The 20,718-nt window shown below is 40.2% G+C and overlaps 1 protein-coding gene across 3 annotated transcripts in view; it reads left to right on the top strand.

Moving 5' to 3' along the window:
* Positions 1-20,718, top strand: part of Sfmbt1 (Scm like with four mbt domains 1) — a 97,978-nt gene that overhangs the window by 53,681 nt on the left and 23,579 nt on the right. For all 3 annotated transcript variants that reach the window (XM_051140878.1, XM_051140863.1, XM_051140871.1), the window contains exons 4-9: positions 3,654-3,894; positions 10,661-10,749; positions 12,884-13,130; positions 13,659-13,747; positions 15,082-15,183; positions 17,167-17,317. In XM_051140878.1, coding sequence (XP_050996835.1) covers positions 3,654-3,894; positions 10,661-10,749; positions 12,884-13,130; positions 13,659-13,747; positions 15,082-15,183; positions 17,167-17,317 — 919 coding nt within the window. The remainder of the gene's footprint in view (positions 1-3,653; positions 3,895-10,660; positions 10,750-12,883; positions 13,131-13,658; positions 13,748-15,081; positions 15,184-17,166; positions 17,318-20,718) is intronic.

Here is a 20,718-nt window from a genome sequence, read left to right on the forward strand (position 1 = left end):
AAGTGGTCTACATTCTTCAACAGAACAGCAGGGTCAGGCCTGTAACAGCAGTACCCTACTCCCCGGTACCACCTTCTGCGTAAGTGGACTCAAATTAGTTTAAGTTAGGATACTTGAAAAGATTTAAATGGTTTTCCTTTTTCTTTCTTCCTGCTACTCTCATTAAGAAAATTTGATCCAGCCAGGTGCAGTGCTGCACTCCTGTAATCGTAGCACTCAGGCAGGCAGGCAGATTGTTTTGAGTTTGAGGCCAGCCAAGGCTACACAGAGAAGCCCTGTCTTAAAAGATAGACAGACAGACAGAGAGAACACATGACCCTTTTGCTGGAGGTAGGGGTATGAACAAAGTACACTGACACAGATGTATGGAAATGTTAAAATGAAACTTGTTTAATTTTATCAGCAAAACGTTAATAATGAAAGAAAGTCCATGCCTGGGAAAGACGCCTCATTTAGTATGATGCTTGGCATACAAGCATGAGGGCCTCAGTTCAGATCCCTAGTGCCCACATAAAAAGTCAGTCACGCTTGCATGCGCCCGCACCTCAGTTCAGATCCCTAGTGCCCACATAAAAAGTCAGGCACGCTTGCATGCGCCCGCACCTCAGTTCAGACCCCTAGTGCCCACATAAAAAGTCAGGCACGCTTGCATGCGCCCGCACCTCAGTTCAGATCCCTAGTGCCCACATAAAAAGTCAGGCACGCTTGCATGCGCCCGCACCTCAGTTCAGATCCCTAGTGCCCACATAAAAAGCCAGCCACGCTTGCATGCGCCCGCAGTCCAAATGCTGGGCAGGTGGAGAGTTGGAGCTCCATGAAACCCTAGAGTTCACACTGTCAGAAAGAAGGATTTGATTTGTGGAGATGCTTTTTGATGATGGGTAGTATCTTTTTCTCTCTCAGAAATTGGGGGTAAAGTGTGATATTAATTGTAAATTGTAATTGTAAACTGTAGCTGGGAGTAGGAAGGATGGGATGAGGAGAAAGGAAGTTTGAGTAGGATTTTTGTTTGATCTTTGCTTTTTGAGATAAGATTTCTTGTGCAATAGCCCTGGCTGTCCTGGGCTTGCTTTGTAGACCAGGCTGGCCTTGAACTCACAGAGATCTGTCTGCCTCTACCTGGGATTAAAGGCATGTACCACCACACCTGGAGTGGAAAGGATTATTTTTAAATTTAGGGCTGATTAGGAGAATGATAAAATAATATAAAACACAATTATCTAACAATATGGTTCCTGTATTCAGAATATTTTATTTTTCACAAGATTTCATTGACACTGAAAATGAGGACTGAAAAACTGCGTACTTGCTGTAATTAAATGACCCCAACCCTCCAGCTAAGGTGCTCTCTGCCTGAGCTGTGTTCTCAAAGGACAAAGCTGGCTCCTGAGTTAACAAGGTACCGTGTGGAAGATGAACTCCTCTGAAGGAAGTTCTTTACTGCAGAGAAGACAGGCAGACCAGTCAGTGTCAGTGGTAGTAATTCTTTCAACAGGAGACCTGCAAAACAGTTATGGTGTCAGTTTGCCAGGCAGAGCCTCTGCCTGACGCATTGCAGGAGAGCTGAGGAGGCACGGGTGGTGGTGGGACTATGCTGGTAGGATAGAAGCTGTTGGTGGTGGTGGTGGTTTTTTCCAGACAGGATTTCTCTGTGTAGCCTTGGCTGTCCTGAACTCTCTTTGTAGACCAGGCTGGCCTCCAACTCAGAGCAACTTATCTGTCTTTGCCTCTCTGTGCGCTGGGATTAAAGGTGTGCACCACCACACCTGGCTAGGATAGAAACTCTTGTTTCCTTGCTTCTTGAACTTTAAGCTCTGAAATTCTTACTGGCAAGATTCAGTCACGGGCAGCACAAGCTTAGTTGAGTGAGTTTAAGGGCTGAATAACTTCCAAAGCCGTGGTCTCAAAAAATTACCTGCACACATTGGAGTACTGGTTCCCTTGAAAATACAAAACAGAATCTTCAAAGTAACTCATAATCAGCACACTCTGTCTTGAATCACGAGATCCGTCAGTTCTCGGTGTTGTATGGACCTGGCCTAGAGTGACAGTGTTAAATCCTCTTTGGTGTGTGCAAGATTTCTGAGAAAAAAACTTTTGAATGTGAATTTCATACTATATTTTCAGTTTTTATTTTAAGAAAACTATAGATTTATTTAAAAAGAAAAGAGCACGAGACTTGGCTTTTCTGGTTTATTAAGGACTACACTCTGATTTTCCAGTGATTTTTTTTTTTTTTTTACTTCATTTCCATTTGCTTTAAAATTTTTTTGATTACATCGTTACTTATTTGTGTGTTGGTGTGCACAGTGCATGTTTGGAGGTTAGAGAATAACTTGCGGGGTTCTTCAGGGATTGAACTCAGGCAGTCAAGGTTGGTGGCAGGTACCTTTATTTATCATAGTAGTTTTAGCATCTGTCAATAATTATTTTTTGCTTGCTGTGCTTATTTATATGATATTTGTCTGATGACAGTTATGTTCATTCCATTTTATTTATTTATTTATTTATTTTTGAGATAAGGTCTCATTACGTAGTTCAGGCAGGCTTAGAGCTCATGTTCCTCCTGCCTCGGGATCTTGAGTGCTGGGACTAGTTCAGAGCCACATGCCCATATTTTTCCATCTTTTTTTTTTTTTTTCCTATATTTATCTTTTGGTTTGCTACTGTCTCCATTGGGAGATCTTTTTAGTCATCTTTTGTTTCCTTTTGACATATGCCCATCATTGTTTTGATTATTTCTGTTTGATACATCAAGACATTTCCGGCTCTTACTATATTTTTATTTTTCCAGAATTGTTACCAGTAGCTTGATCCCCTGTTCTTGTTTATTGAAAGATGATGTGTAAAAACCAAGATTTGGGCAATGATTTGTTTACTTCTATATCTGTAGTCCTCTGAATTTGGAGTTAAGAAATATACACATACTTACTATAGTGTTTTCTTATCAGTTACTATATTCTTATTTAGATACTTATGTTTCCAGTCCAGAATGAAAGGATCCACTCCAGTTTCCCCCACCTCGTTTTTATTTGTAACTTCTCCCACAGTGATTGTTATTATCCATAGTGTGTTCATATACTTAATTTTAATGTACTTTAGAATTGCTAATCCATACCTCTGTCACCATGTTAGCTTTTTATCTAAATTGGGAGACTTTATTATAACAGCTGACAGAAGCATAGACTTTGACACTGGAAGCGTGGCTTCCTGCATGCGTATGGTATATAATATTGCTAATACTGCTTATTTACTATCTCCATGACTTTTGTTATTTCTCTCTGTTGTTTCCTAATTTTTTCTTGTTGAGCGAAGTAGAAATCACTCTTGAAGACATATTGAAGGTTATGAAATGTGAATGTTTAGTAATATTTATGCTTTCTAGAAGACACTTTCTATATAGTCATAATAGACTGTTTTGTTGAAAATACCAAGTTCCATCACTGTCATGTAGGACTGGGCCCTGTAGCTACTTCTGCTTTGTCTAGACCACTGCTATGAGTTATAATTGGAATTTCTCAGGTTTCCCTTGAGAAGATTTTACTGGCATTTAGTGCTTCAGAAAGAAATGTTAAGTCTTTCAAAGGAATTTGGGGCAGAGAATCACTCATGTAATATGTTTGTCTGGTACCTAATAACATTTCTGTCTTCAGGTGGACATACGTTTGCAAAACGGATTTGCTCCTGGGATGAAGCTGGAGGTGGCTGTGAGCACTGATCCTGAGACGTACTGGGTTGCCACCGTCATCACTGCCTGTGAGCAGCTGCTCCTGCTCCGTTACGAAGGCTATGGGGAAGATCGGAAAGCAGACTTCTGGTGCGATATCAGGAAAGCTGGCCTCTTCCCCATCGGGTGGTGTCGGCAGAATAAGAAGGCCCTTGAAGCCCCAGAAGGTAGTAAAGTACTTCTTTTCAAGGTGTGATGAAATATTGCTGTGAGAAAATTGAGATTGGCCATGGTCTTAAGTTTTTCAGTCTACTCTCACATAGATGTATAAAGCTTTTTGGGCTAACATTTTGAATGAAAGTTTTTATAGGAAGTAATGCATATGTCCCTGTTTCTAAAGTAATATCACATTATCTATGATTTATCTTGTTATTTTAACATTTAGACTTGTTTTTAAACTGTGTGTTTGTGTCTGTAAGTATTCAGGCGTGTATGCCTTAGTGGGGTATGTGCATGGATGCCAGAACTGGAGTTACATACAGTTAAGAGGTGCCAAGTAATCAAACTCAGGCCCTGTAATAGAACAGTCAGTGCTTTTAACTGCTGAGACATCTCTCCAGCCCCTTTCCCCATTAAAAACTTTTTTGTTTTGAGACAGATTGGCCTAGGTTATGCTTTCATTCAGTGTGTAGCCCAGACTGGCCTTCAGCTTGCCATCCTCTTGCCTCTCCTTCCTGACACATGCTGCCAGACCCAGCACTCAGCAGGCCTTTCATAGTTCCTCATTAGTCTGTCTCTCAGAGAGAAATCAGAGATCTGCTGAGAGGTTGTGCTGAGAGGCTCAGACTTTCTGGGTCCTCCTTTGGCTGAGGCTTCTTCAGAGAGCACCTCTTCTGAGAGGAAGCAGGACCCTTGTTCTACTGAATCAAAGAAGCCTGAAGAGACTGTTAGTTCCTTTGGGACTGGAGTTAGAGCTGTTTGTGAGCTGCTGTGCAGGTGCTGGGAATTGAACCTGGGTCCTACGGAAGAGCAGCCAGTGAGTGCTCTTAACTGCTGAGTGATCTCACCAGCCCCTTATTTTATCTATTATTTAGTCTTTGAGACATTGTCTCCTGTAGCTCTAGGTGGCCTTGACTTTGCTATGCAGCCATGAATGACCTTGAATTTATAACCTTCCTTACTCTACCTCCTGAATGCTGGCGTTCCAAGCATTTGCTGCAGGTTCCATTTATGCAACCCAGTGCTCTGGGTATTCTAGACAAGAGCTCCAACAACTGAGCCTCTGGCCCTGTAATTTCCTATTAGTTTTTTTCTCTATAAACTATCAAGTTTTGTTTTGGTTTTGGTTTTTCAAGACAGGATTTCTTTGTGTAGCCCTGGATATCCTGTACTTGTTTTGTGGACCAAATTAGCCTGGAACTTACAGACTTACCACTACCTGGCTTTTTTTTTTTTTTTTTTTTTTTTTTATTTTTTTATGGTCATCAAAACCATAGCTTCTAATCTTTTCAGACTGAGGCTATATGAGTTGGGACTTGGTGCCTGGTTGTTGCTGTTTTGTTTTTGTTTTTCTGATTTTGGAGTTTCTTGTTGTTCTTCTGGGGATTGAAAACAGAACCTTTATAAATCTGATTAAAGAAGTCTTCTTCCTAGATAGAGTCTAGTCTGTGTGTGTGTGTGTGTGTGTTTTTAAGACAACATCTCACAGTGTAGCTCAGGCTGGCCTCAAACTCATAATCATCATGAGAGCTCATATTACAGGCATATGCCACCATACCTGATGAGATTGCAGGCCAGATTGTATACGCAGTCCCCTTACCAGCCTTTTTTGTGGAGGCAGGGTATAACTCTTGAGTCTAGGTTGGTCTTGAACTTGAAAACCTCCCACATAACTGAGATTTTAGACCCGTGACACCATTCCCAAATTCTGTTTTTATTTTCTCTTAACTTTCACTCCTTTTAAGTAATCTTGCAAACTATATTACAGACTTTTTTTTTTTTTTCTTTTAGTCATGGTCTTACTCCGTAGCACAGGCTAGCCTCAAATTTGGCAAGCCTTGTTGCCTCAGCCCTGCAAATGCTGGGATTATTAGGTAACATACAAGGCGCTATGCATTTCTAAATAAGCTGACTGAAGCTCTGTTCCAGGAAGGTACCCTACTTAAAGAAGGCCATACATTACACTGGAGGGAGTTACAAAGGACCAAAAAAATTAAAATAAATTTAAGAGGGAAAGGGGTTGGAGAGGTGGCTCAGTGGCTTAGTGGTTTAGAGCACTTGCTGCTTTTGCAGAGAACCTGGGTTTAATTTCCAGTGCCCACATGGTAGCTCAAAACTCCAATACCAAGGAATCTAGTGGCCTCTTCTGACTTCTGTGGACACCAGGAAGGCATGTGGTACACAAATGTATACATGGGCAAAAACATTCAATGTTTAAAATAATGTTAAGTAAATGTTAAAAAGAAAAAAACCAACCTAAATATTTATTTTTTGGTTTTTTGAGATAGGGTTTCTCTGTGTAGCCTTGTCTGTCCTGAAGTTGCTTTATAGAAATTAAAAACTAGCCAGGCATGGTGGCACACACCTTTAATCCCAGCACTCAGGAGGCAGAGGCAGGTGGATCCCTGTGAGTTTGAGGCCAGCCTGGTCTACAAAGCGAGTCTAGGACAGCCAAGGCTACATAGAGAAACCTTGTCTCGAAAAACAAAAACAAAAATAATTTTTTAAAAAGAAGATAAAGGCGAGGAAAGGAAGAGAGATTATAGATCAAGAAAACTTAGGACTTTTTATATTTATAACTTTGTATTTTGATTTAGTTTCAGGTTTATATGACATTTGTAAGAATAGTATAAAAAATTCTTGATGACTGTGAAGTTTTTCCAATTGTTGATGTTTTACCACCTTGGCTTTACCCTTTCTCTCTACCCCTGCCGGCGTCTTTTAAAGAACTGCTTGAGAATTGACTTTAAAGAGGTTGCCGTTTTTACTCATAGAAACTTTAATGTAATTCTAAAAAGAATACATTCATGAGTAGTGCTCAAACTACTGTACTAACCAAGGACAATGCATGCGTAAACCTAGAACCCCTATCCAGATCTAGCCAAATGGACAGCAGATTCTCCACAGTTGTATGGAGAATAGGGACTGACTTGGACATGAACTCTGGTGCCCCCTATTTGACCACTTCCCCTTGGTGGGGAGACCTGGTGACACTCAGAGGAAGAGGAAGCAGGCTACCAGGATGAGACCTGATAGGCTGTGATCTTACATTGGGGGACCAGGTCCCCTTCTGTCACAGACCTAGGGGAGGGGACTAGGATGAAAGAAGGAGGGAGGGGGGAATGGGAAGATACACGTGAGGGGAAAACAATTGAGTTGTAATCTGAATAAATTACTTAAATAAAAATTTTTTTTAAAAAGAAAAATGCCAATATCAGAAAAGTAAATCTAGCAAAATGCTATTATTTAGTTCAGATCTTTTTACTTTTACTAATAATGCTAACATTTTTAGAAAAAAGGGAAGCTCTGAGTTACATGTTGCTTTCTTTTGTCATGTGTCAAGAGTAAGTTTCTGTCTAGGCCAGGCAGTGGTGGTTCTCCCTTTAATCCCAGCACTCAGGAGGCACAAGCAGCTGGTTCTGATTTGGGTTAGGAAATGTGCAAATGAGCCAGAAGTATCTTGTTATACTGTTGTGACTGTCAGAACAAAAGGGCTCAGGAATCATCCTGAAGGGACATCCTCTGACTAAAGAGATACTTTGGGCATTAATAAGGACAATAACTGCAGTGGCACCAACCATGTATTTGTTTATGACTTAATAGTAAAATTTGTAAACAAAAACTTCACTGGTGCCAGGAAACCAACTGATTATTTTAAAAGAAAATATGGAGAAAGAATAAAAAAATTCATCCATATAGCATGATTTCTTTATTCTTTTTCTTTTTTCTCTTTGGTTTTTTGAGACAGAGCTTCTCTGGCTTTCCTGGACTTGGTAGATGAGGCTGGCCTTGAGCTCAAAGAGATCTACCTACAGCCTGATTTCTTTTCATAAATTTTACTTCAAGTTCATCAAATAGTTTATAAAGAGAAATTCTTCTTTAAAGAAATATTTTGATTAATTGATGAACAAGTAATGATAGAATTTTACTATTTTTGCCATTTTAACACCCCCTCTCCCCCATGAATCAGAGTATCTGTGTGGTGACAATTAAAATCTGTTAGGGGCTGTGGAGATGGCCTAGTGGGTAAGAGTGTTTCCTGTGCAAACTTGAGGGACCTCAGTTCAGAGCCCAGAACCCACATAATAGCTGGACATGGCTACATGTGTTTGTATCCCCAGTACAGTGGACTAGTGCTAGCTACTCTCTGGTTAGTTTAATAAGAGTTATAAATAAAATTGAGAATATGAGTTATTATCAGTGAAATAAGTTAAAAAATGATACACAGACACCTGGCATTCTCTGTTGCCTCCTGTGTGTGCTTACAGGTAATTGTAAACACAGTTACATCACACGCAACACACATGCATATACACACAATTTGTTAAAAAGCTATAAATGTCACAGAAGGACAGACAACCAGACCTTACGTTTCACTTTGTGGAAGGATATAATTCCACTTGTGAAATGTTTTTACCCTCCCCTCTCCAGAAAAATTAGACCCAAGTTTGATCAAGCTCTGGCTCTAACTCATGATTTGTAGAAAATAGAAGAGGCAGGACTAGTGTCATAACTCAGTGGAGCTGTACTTCCCTGGTATGCAAATATAAGGCCAGCACAGTAAACAGACTAGAGAAACAAGAAAACCATGGGGCGGTTGGACAACTGGTCACCAAAAGGAAACAGACAATGAAAACAGATTCTGGAAAAACTATGTAAGATAAGAGGCTTCTTGTCTGAGTAAGTGTGCTACAGGAAAGTGGGGCCAGGGCCTCCTCATCTCCTTTCCTCCGCCATCGTGCACTGTGCACCAGGCTCAGCTTCTCGCCATGTCTTCTCACAAGACTTTCAGAGTCTCAAGTGATTTCTGGCCAAGAAACAAAAGCAAAATCGTCCTATTCCTCAATGGATTTGGATGAAAAGTGGTAACAAAATCAGGTACCACTCCAAGAGAAGACACTGCAGGAGAACGAATCGGGTCTGTAAGGATTCACAGGATGGCAAGGCTGAGGCTTTATACTGAGTCATGGTCATTGATCGATCCTACCAGATGGAGTTCAGCATTTTAACCTGGAGACTTGATCATGTCAAAATTGGGGGTGTGGTTTGTGCAGTAATAAAATGTAGAACGTTTTCTAAAACACCCAAAAAAAAAACCTAAAAATCCAATAAGTTGAGGGAAGGAAAAGACAAAAATGAACCTACAGACAAAAAGGAATTTCGATTATGAGTTGTTTGCAGTATCAAATAAATTAAAATAATTTTTATATGATTGAGGGAGTTTGAAGATAAACTAGACATTTGCTTTTAAAGAATTAATAACTTGTTAAACATGTGACTTCTGATTATGTAAAAAAGCTATTTGGGGCCTATAGCGTTGGCTAAGCAGTTAAGTACACTGGCTGCTCTTTCTTTAGGACCCAGTTTTAGTTCCCAGCATCCACATCCCAGCTTGAAAGTCTTTAACTCCTATCCCAGGGGATCTGACACCCACTTTTGGTTTCCATGGGGTGCTGTGCTCCACATTCATGGTGTATATATATATATATATATATACACACACACACACATACACATTCAAACACTCAAATGTATAAAAAATTTAAAAGTTACTTTATAAATGTTTAGTGACATACATATTGATTTAAATTATAATGATATTTAGAATTGACTTCTAAGTAATTACTGATTGAATAGGAGTAGAAATTGTGAAGGTATGAGTTAGGGCTTGGCAAATGATCTGCTCAGGGCCAGAGAGTGAGTGTTTTTAGCTCTGTCACTCATATGGTCTCCATCACAGCTGCTGCACTCTTCCCTTGCAGTTTGAAGGCTGGCTGCCACAGATGAAACATCAACAGTCAGCATGGCCATGTGTCAGTCATGTTTTACTTATAAAACTGGACAGCAGCCCTGACTTAGCCTACAAGTTTGTTAACTCTTGCTCCATATAAAAGATGTAGCTAGGGTGCATGAGGATTCATTGTCCTCCCTCCCTCCCTCCCCATCTCCTCTCTCCCTCTCTGTACGTGAGTGCACGTGTTGGGACAGTATCTCTCACTGTGTAGCCCTGGCTGGCCTAGAACTTGCTTTGCAGATCAAGCTGTCTTTGAGCAAAAGCAAAGTATTGGGTTAAAAGCATGAACTGTTATACCCAGACTCCATTCTGCATTTTTAATTCATGTTTGAATTTTTTTTTTTTTTTTGAACAAAAGCGAAGTAGGCAATTAAAAAAATAAAATCGGGTAAGTGAATTACTCAGCACATAGTCTCTGTTTTACATACAGTTGTTATTGAGCTAACCAGAGAGCAGCTGTCTTTGTTTGGTTTGTGTTGCTGTGACAGAGACCATGGATGGTCAAAGCAGTTTGAGCAGGAAAGGGATTGTTTGGTAGCGATGCCACTGGCTACAGTCCATTGAGAGAAGCCAAGGCAAGAGCTGAAGTGGAGGCCATGGAGGAGTATTGCTACTGGCCCTCTCCCTGTGCTTACTCAGTACTCCCTGCCCAGGCTTGGTACCTCCCACAGTGCTCTGGGCCCTTCCACATCAACCATTAATCAAGAAAATGCACTGCAGACTTTAGTACAGGCCTCTGTGATGGGAACGTTTTCTCAACTAAAGTTTCTTTTTTCCAGAAGACCCTAGCTTGTATCAACATGACAAAGACTAGCCAGAACATGGCTCCATGAAGAGTAGAGAAGTTTTATAGCTGTTTTGTTTTGTCTTTTCAAAACTGAATTTTAAATGAAAAATATACCTCTAAGCTGTTTCTATATGTCACATTTCTTTGTGTTCTATGGCTGACACAAACAATAACCGTTTCTTCCCTCATTTAGGCATCAGGGATAAAGTGTCTGATTGGAATGCATTTCTACAGCAGACCCTGATAGGAGCCTGTGGTCCTCCTGTGTCTTTGCTAGAGGGCGTGAGTATCACTGCTTAAACCAGTATGGAAAACCTTTGCAAGGAATCCAAAATTGATTGATAACTTACTACTTTTAAGAAAAAGAAGCCTTGTTATTAGAGTCATAAGCATAAGTGTTGGAGTGCTTAGTCTGAGCAGTTGCACTACTACTTGAGAAGCTTTTGAATCATTAGCCTTTGAAGGGTCTACTGATACATATTTTCATGCCCATTGTGAACACTATTTGAAACAATTTTAAAAGGTTTTTTTGTATTCAGATTAATTTTTTATCCTTACCTAGGACCTGGCACATCCAAATACCTGGTAAATATTAAATGAATGAATGAATGGGGTTGTGAAAAATGAGCAGATAAAATATCCTGCCCTGTGTTGACCATGATTCTGCCATCATGAAGCTTGGAACTATTAATGTATTCCTCCATTTGTTCATTTGTTCTTTTATACACCTAGATATAAAAGATTCACAGAGTAGTTTATACTAGGAAAAAACTGTTTGGTCCCAGTACTAGGGAGCAAAGTTGGGCAAATTTCTGAGTTCAAGGCCAGCTTGCTCTACATAATGAGTTCCAGGCCAACCACAACTATGGTCAAGTGTGTAAGTGATGACTTTGGAATGAGTTCACTAATGTTCTTGTTATTTAACTCCATTCCCACTCCTATATTCAGGGACTCTAACCCAAGGTAACGGATGTACAAATTACGTTTCCTACAGTCTCTTTTGTGTGTGTGTGTGTGTGTGTGTGTGTGTGTGTGTGTCTGTCTGTCTGTCTGTCTGTCTGTCTGTGTCACTGTGTAGCTCTGGTTAGCCACAAATTTCTTATGTAGACCATGGTGACCTTGAACTCACAGAAATTTATCTGCCACTGCTTCTTGAGTTCTAGGATTAAAGATATGCATTACCATGCTCAGCTTATGGTTTGTGTTTAGTCATGTATATTTGTATGTGTCTGTACACAGGAGTTTGCACACATGGGTATGAGTGCCTGTTGAGGCCAGGAGGGGGCATCAGATCCTCTAGAGTGAGCCACTTGATGTGCTACTGAGAACCAAACACAGGTCCTCGGCAAGGCATGCTCTTAACTGTTGAGCTGTTGATCTAGTCTCTGCATTTTTCCTTCCTTTCCCCATAACTAAAAGTTTTTACTGTGTTCATGACAACATTGTGGAGTGGGTTAAAAAAAATAGAAACAATTACAATTTCATCAGAAGTGAATACATTATTGCTCACTTAAATGCAAAATACTAAGAAGAATTTAAAAGGTAGAGGAAGCTTACATTTGCTCTAATAAAAAGAGATCTGTGACCTAATAAGTGAAAAGCAGGATACATTTTGGAAAAAAAAGAAAAAAGAACCGAAACTAAGAAAAGCAGAAGTAGTTACTGACTTTTGTGTAATGTGTACACCAAATATTCACTATGGTCTTTTTAAGTCTTAGGATTATAGAAGAGTGTAGGCATGCTTGATTTTCTCTTTAATGATGATCATATTTGCTATCTCAATCAGAGACAAAATTCCATTTTAAAAATTATACTAAATGGGGCCTGGAGAGATGGCTCAGAGGTTAAGAGCACTGGTTGCTCTTCCAGAGGTCCTGAGTTCAACTCCCAGCAACCACATGGTGGCTCACAACCATCTATGGTGAGATCTGGTGCCCTCTTCTGACACACAGGCATATATACAGGCAAAACAGTGTATACATAATTAATAAATAAACATTTTTTAAAAATTATTCTAAATGAAGCCAGGCAGTATTGGCACACACCTTTAGTCCCAGCACTTAGGAGGCAGAGGCAGGTGGATGTCTGAGTTCCAAACCAGCCTGGTCTATGGAGCAAGTTCCAGAATAGCTAAGGCTACACAGAGAAACCTATCTTTAAAAAATACTACTAAATGAAATAATAATTTAGAGATATTTGTTAAAATAATTCTATTGTGTCATAGGTAAGGTTTTCTTTATGAAAACATTTTCATATCATCCAGAAGTAATATTGTGGGAGGCGATCTGTAGGCAATGTAATTTAGTGCCCTGTTTTGGGGTGAATAAAACAATATGAAAGCTAGTTTGAAAAAATTTAGAACGTGACTTTTAAAAAGAAACATTAACCTTTCGAATTTCATGTTTTTAACATATAGCTCCGCAATGGAAGGAATCCTTTAGATCTCATCGCTCCAGGATCCAGACTAGAATGCCAAGCTTTTCGGGACTCTTTAAGCACTTGGGTTGTTACTGTTGTGGAGAACATTGGGGGACGACTAAAGCTGCGTTATGAAGGACTTGAAAGATGTGATGGTTTTGAACACTGGTTGTATTACTTAGATCCATTTCTTCATCACATTGGTTGGGCTGCTCAGCAAGGATATGAACTTCAGCCCCCATTAGGTAAAGAGTAATAGCATTTTCCTATAAACTTCCATTATTGTTTTTTTATTAATATCTGTGAGACTGAAAATATATGCTCCGTATTATGAAAGCCTTTCTTAATTCACATAAAAAGTGTTTCCTATTTGTACAAAGCAGTTAGTTACATTAAGTGTATATTTCTCTTTGATTTGGTTATTACATTTATAATTTAGTGTACATTCTGATGATACCTTAGGCTTTTCCTCTAACCAATACTTTACTCTCACTTGCGTTTAATTCTGTGTGATCCAGTTTGAGTATTCATTGTATTATTTCATGGACTACAGCAATACTTCTGCTCTTACTGTAGCTGTTTTACCAAACTTTAATTTTCTGGCCTTTTAAGCAGAGTCCAGTACTACGGGTTCTTTTGTATGAAGGTGGGTGTAAAAGGCCTGAACCCTTTCCAATCCATGGTAGAAGGTGCTTCTGTTTATGTGAGTGCTTTCAGAAGCTTGGCTGTGTAGGTTTTCTCCTCTTAAAACATGCTGTTTTGTCTCACTACAGCCATCAGGCATCTGAAAAATGAAGCTGACTGGCAAGAGATTCTGGCCAAAGTGAAAGAGGAAGAGCCATTACCCTCTTACTTATTTAAGGTAGAAACAGAAACTCATGATCAATACAAAGTTTCTCCTTGCAGTAGAGAGTAGCAAAGGAGAGGTAAAGAACAAAGAATACTCCTGGAGGCAGAGATCACTGTGGCTTCTGCTGTGGGAGGGAGGGGTCAGACCTGAGGGATCTGATCACCCTTGTTTTCCAGCAGTTACCTGGGTTTCTCTCCAGATCCTCTTAAAGCTATTGAGTGTCTTTGTTTTGTTTCTTTCAAGACAGGGTTTCTCTGTGTAGCCCTGGCTTTCCTGGATTCGCTTTGCAGACCAGGCTGGCCTCAAACTCACAGAGATCCTCCTATTTTTGCCTCCCAAGTGCTGAGATTAAAGGTGTGTGTCACCACTGTCCAGCTTTTTTATCTAGTTTTTTTTTTCTCTTTTGGTTTTTCAAGACAGGGTTTCTCTGTTATCTTGGCTGTCCTGGACTCACTTTGTAGACCAGGCTGGCTTCGAACTCACAGCGATCCTCCTGCTTCTGCTTCCCGAGTGCTGGGATTAAAGGCATGCGCCTTTATCTAGTCTTAACTACAAAACCATAACTAGTTAGGAAATAAATTTGACCTCCTGCCCCCCCCCCCCCCCCCCCCCCCCCCCCCCCCCCCCCCCCCCCCCCCCCCCCCCCCCCCCCCGCCAAATGTTTGTTGTAGTCTAGATGTAGAGAGTTGAGGAAAAAAAAATTACAGGATTTACCAGAAGCTTAACAGTTTTGCTATTTTAATAACTAGATTACCTTTCTTGTTGCTGTGATGAAACACCTTGTGACAAAATCAGCCTAAGGAATGAAGGGTTTAGTTGGGCTCATTGTTTGAAGGGATGGTAGACCATTATGGCTGGGAAGCAATGAAACAAGAGCTTGAGGTGTCTGGTTACAGTATATGTGCAGCCAGGGGGCAAAAGAGATGAGTGCTAGCTCTCAGCCCACTTCCTCCTTTTCAGTCAGTATAGGGCCATGTTCATAAGGGCAGTTTTCTCCACTCTCAGTGTAGCTCTTCCCTCCTGGGTTAAACCTTTGGAAACACCCTTAGAGTCACACCCAGAAGCATGCCATCCAGGGATTTACCCACCCTGGTCTCTCTGTCTTAACCTTGGCTGTCCTGGATTCACCTTGTAGACCAGGCTGGCCTTGAACTCACAACAATCCACCTGCCTCTGCCTCCTGATTGCTGGGATTAAAGGTGTGCACCACCACACCCTGTGCCACCCAGGGATTCGAATTCAGTCTGGTTGGCAATAAAGATTACCCATCACCACTGTTCAGGTACATGTGAATGTAAATTAATCAATGTATGATATATATAACTATTTTTTTGTATACATTTCAGGATAAGCAAGTTATTGGAACCCATGAATTTTCTGTAAATATGAAATTAGAAGCTGTGGACCCATGGTCTCCTTTTGGGATTTCTCCTGCAACAATTGCTAAGGTGAAATGGGAGTAATTATTCTTTTGGAAAGAATTGCCATCAGGGTGACTAGTTGAGTAAATTATGATGGTTTGATCTTTAGGCTATACTAATACAATTCATTGTAAAGCCAGAAGCACTTTTGTATACTTGTATTGTACAGTTTGTTTGTATGCCTTCTCTTTCAGAGATTAGTAGTTCTGTACAGCCAAAGCAGAGCAGAGTCAGGGCATCAGAGTAGTAGAGGGAATGTTGTTAGGAGGCCTTCCTTCTTTTGTATAATTAGAAAGGACTTGGCTAGTATTTATGTCCCAGCATTTATAAAATCTTAATCCAGGCAGTTTCTACCACTTACCTAAACAGGAGGAGGATTTAGGGGGCAAAGAGAGACTTGTGGGACTTACAGAATTAGCATCATGAATAGGGTAGCTACAGCTATGTATTCTGGAATCAGACTTTAGTCTCTCCAGCAGCTGACAAAATTGAGGCTCTTGTTAAGAGTAACCACAGGAGCTGAATACATTGTCAAGGTACAATTCCTGACGTACCGTGAAGGGATAGTGCTTGGTCTAGGACTAGAGCAGAGGTCTACTGAAAGCAGAGCCCAAGGTGGTTATAACCATGCAAATAGTGACTAGGATGCTTAATTATCTGACTTGATGAGATTTACATTTTCTTTGACTTAGTAGAAGATTATTCTCAGAGAAATGAGAAATTTTGAGCCTGTAACTAAAGTCTTAAGACCTTCTCTGGAAGCGGGAGAAATGGCTTAGTGGTTAAGAGCAGTTACTGCTTTTAACAGAGTTTAGTTCCCAGCAGCCACGTATTGTGGCTTATTTTTTTCCTGTGTTTATTTATTTATTTATAATTTACTCATATTACATCTCAATTTTACCCCCTCACTCCCTCCTGTACCTTTCCTTTCTCCCTCTTCCATCCTATTCCCCTCCCATAGTCCTCTAACAGGGAGGAGAGCTACGCCTGAACAGGGGGTGGGTCTAGGTTTTCCACATGCATTGTCCTTAGTTGGTGCATCAGTTTGTGTAGGCCCTCCTGGGTCCTGGTCCACTTGTCTTGCCAGAGGGGATCAGGACAGAGGCTGAGACCCTCATCAGGACTCTGGGTGGAGCACTGAGAGTCTTATGAAAAAGTGAGAGGATGGAAGGACCAGGAGGGGTCAGGAACTCCACAATGAGACCATATATTGTGGCATATAACCACTTGGAATTACAGCTTTAGGGCCTTCTCTGCACATGCACCTATGTGGCATATATACACATATACATAGACAGACACACATGTACATAGTGAAATAAAAAAAGTCTTTAAGACAGAGAGCAAGAGTGAGACAGAGACCTACCAGCCTTCTCTGGAGTCTGGAAAGATACAGGCTGCTTAGGATCCAGAGGACACCCATTAATTCTCATTCTGGCATTTGAAGTTAGTAGTGTAGTTAACCTCTTGCTAAGCTTAAACTAAATTTTGCTTTAAACCAAATTACTTGATTTGAGTTCAGATTTGCAATTTCTTGACTGTGTAACTTGGGGTAAATTACTTTATCTTTCTTTTAAATTCATTTTCCTGCTGGGTGTGGGGGTGCCTGGTTTTGATCCCAATGCTGGGAAGGCAGAGGCATGTGGATTTCTGTGAGTTGGAGGCCAGCCAAGACTACACAGAGAAAAACAAAATTCATTTTCCTTACCTGAAAAATGGAGTTGAATATAGTACTTACCTACCTCATTAGATTGTTACAAAAAGTAAAAGTTAGTAAATCTATGAAAGATATTTAATTAAAATAGTACCTGATGTAGAGCTAACATTTATTAAATGTTTTAGTAATCCAGTGTGAGTATAAGTGAACTTATATAACATTTGATTGTACCAAATACAAATATATATGTTACATACATGTTTGCATACATGCACACACATATATATACACATAACATATTTCATATATCATACACATAAAGCCATTTTCAGTTTTATTTATTAATTATACAGGTTTTTGATGATAAGTACTTTCTAGTGGAAATGGATGACCTTCGGCCAGAAGACCATACAAGGCAATCATTCGTGTGCCATGCTCACAGTCCCGGCATCTTTCCTGTGCAGTGGAGTCTGAAGAATGGTTTACACATCAACCCTCCTCCGGGTATGGATTTGAGTTCTTCTGTGTTGTTTTTCAAGGTTATTATTGTCATTACTAATTATGTGGGGTCTCACTATGTAGCTGAGTGTGTCCTCACATTAACTATATGACCCATGATGGCCTTAAATTCGTGATCTGCTAGCCTTAGTCCTTGAAATATATGCTGGGTGACTTTGCCAAGATCTTGTTTTTGTTTTTGCTTTTGTTTTTAAGGACAGAGTTTCTCTGTGTAACAGCCCTGGCTGTCCTGGGATCACTTTGTAGACCCAGGCTGGCCTTGAACTCACAGAGATCCACTTGCCTCTGCCTCCTGAGTGCTGGGATTAAAGGCATGGGCTCACCAAGATCTTTTATACTTCCTGTCTTGAGTATTATGGAGGTCCAATGTAAGATAAATGAGATCTAGATTCCATAATTTTATTTATTTATTTCTTGAGGAAGGTTCTTACTATGTGGCTCTGGCTGGCCTAGAACTTGCTATGTAGACTAGGTTAGCCTTGAACTCACAGAGCTCCACCTGCCTCTGGCTCCTGAGTGTTGGAATTAAAAGTGTGTGCCACCATGCTCAGCTGATTCTGCAATATTTGAAGTCACAAGCTAAAAAAGTGTTAGTATTTTTTTTCTAAATCTTTGACATGTATTAGTGTAGTCAGCTAGAAGGAGAGGCTCAAGCCTGGATTCTGTTTCTATTCCTTTGTCTGTTCGCTTTGGAATCTGTTGGGAAGACGCAGGGGTGGGTTTACTAGTTTGCTTCTCTGTTGCTGTAATAAGACATGGACCGAAAACAACTTTGGAGAGGAATGGGTTTATTTCATCTTATACTTAAAACCCATCACTGGAAGAAGCCCGGGCTGGAACTCAAGGCAGAAACTGAAGTAGAGACTATAAAGGAATTCTGCTTAATGGTTTGCTTCTTATGGCTTGCTCGGACTGATTTCTTATACAACGTAAGACAACCTGTGCAGAAGTGGTAGTGCCAGCAGTAGGCTAGGCCTCCGACATCAATTATTAATCAAGAAAATGCCTTACAGACTCTTCCACAGGACAGCCTGGTGGAGGCCATTGCTCAGCTGAGATTCTCTCTTTCCAGATATGTCTGTTTTTGTATAAGGTTGATAGTAGGTTTGACAACTATGAGCGTTTAGATCTGGTTTTTTAGGGCCAGAGCTAGAAGGTGGATGATTTTTTAGGTGTTAATGTCTTGTTGTGGAGGCGACTAGTCAGAAGTTACTATCAAGATCTAAGACAAGTAACCGCTGATTTTAGTTGTTCTTGTAACTTTGTAAGAGATGGTATTTGGCCTTCTGGTGGAAGCATTTATCCAGTTTGTTATGACGTTTATTGGATTTATCACTGAGAAGGCAGAGATGGGTATAATCTAGCCTTTCAAGAGGTATGTGGGAGAAAACATCCACAGAACTTTCCAGGTTCTCTACCGTCAGTGAGCAGGACATAGGAACACCTGTAGGGAAGGTGTGGCATTGAACTCTTAACACTAGGAACTTGTGGCTTTGCAGGAAAGTGCATGATATACCAAGTTCTTTATACTGCTTGCTACCTTTGTGTGAAAAAGAGAAAACAGGGCTGGAGAGATGGCTCAGAGGTTAAGAGCACTGACTGCTCTTCCACAGGTCCTGAGTTCAATTCCCAGCAACCACATGTTGTCATCTATAATGTGATCTGATGCCCTCTTCTGGCCTGTATACATAATAATAAATAAATTTTAAAAAAGAAAAAAGAAAACAAGTATACAAGATGTAGGAGCTTTGGGCAATTTACATTGTAAACAGGGCGGAAGAGTGAGTTATGTAACTGGAAATGACAATGGGACCTTGAGACTTGAGAGATGGCACAGTGGCTAATTTGCTGCTTCTGCAGAAGTCTAGAGGGGTAGAGGTTCCCAGTATCCATCTCAGGTCTCACAGCTGCCTCAACTCCAGTTCTCAGGTATCTGGTACCCCCTCTGTACTCTGCAGATATCAGCATGCATGTGTGAATACACACACACACATACGTACTTATACATATATAAAAGTAAAAGTTAAGAAGGAAACATGTCGGAGAATGTCTTGTCAGGAAGTCAGATAGGGTCAAAGGGAGAACTGAGGCCCTTTTTGAGCAAGAAGAGAGGTATCAGGGACTGTTGCCTGTAGGCAGCCACAGTTCTAAGTAGCCTGTGATTAAGCTCTGAGACAGCAATTTAGATAAAGTGGGCTTAACCACACAGGCCCTCCACAAAGATGGGGCTGAGTCAGACACTAGATTGGAGGTGATTTCTTTTAGTCTTAGTTGAATTTATGTTTCACATTATATAAGCATTTAGAGTTTTAAAATGTCTTAATTGACACGCTCTATGTGTTTGTGGAGTACAGGGTAGTGTTTAAATACATATATTCAATGTATAATGATCAGGTTGAAGCCAATAGGCATATCTGTCAGATAAAATATCATTTCTTTGTGTTGCGAACAGTCAAAATCTTCTCTATTAGTAGTGTGAGATGTTCAGTTAGTTTTTGTCAGCCGTAATTGTCCTGCTTTAGTAGGGGACATTATAGATGATCTCATATCCAGCTGCATCCCCGTGCACACTATCTTCTCCATCCCTGAGAATATTGGCTAGATCCTGTGGTACATGAGTCTGAAAACAATATAAAGATACTGTATCAGTCCAGGGTGTGGTGGTGTGTCTGTAATACTAGAACTTGGAAGGTGGTAGACATAGGAGGGTCAAGAATTCAAGGTCAGCCTTGGCTACATGTGACTCTTTCTTTCTTTCTTCCTTCCTTCCTTTCTTTCTTTATTATATAGGTTTTAGCTAAGACATGTTAAGGAAAGCAAAAAGCCTTATCAATGAAACGTTCTCACTGATTAAATGTACTAACAAAATCAGTAATGCTAAATTTCTTTAGACAAAATAAATCCTAGCTGGGCATGGTAGCACACACCTGTAATCCCAGCACTCCAGGAGGCAGAGGCAGGTGGATCTCTGTGAGTTCAAAGTTAGCCTGTTCTACAAAGTGAGTCCAGGATAGCCAGGGCCACACAGAGAAACACTGTCTTGAAAAACCAATAATAATAATAATAAATAAAAATAAAAAGCAAATCCTGTATAATTTTTAAAAATTCTTGGCAAATTGCCAGCAACTAACCATCCAAATATACTGCTAAAAAAAATATGTAGTTTGCAGTCAAAGCTACACAGAGAAACCCTGTCTTGAACAACCAAAAAAAAAAAAAAATGTAGTTTGAAATTTGGAAGTTTACTTATTTCTTGAATTTTATTATATAATTACAATTTGCCCAGAGTTATTCTGTTTTATAAAATTAGGTATATGCAGTCCTGGGTTCAGTATCTTAATATGAAAAATATATAGAGTGTCTCTCCACATGGGTGAAAGTGGCAT

This window comes from Acomys russatus, chromosome 3 (assembly GCF_903995435.1).
Source record: "Acomys russatus chromosome 3, mAcoRus1.1, whole genome shotgun sequence".
Classification (NCBI taxonomy): Eukaryota; Metazoa; Chordata; class Mammalia; order Rodentia; family Muridae; genus Acomys; species Acomys russatus.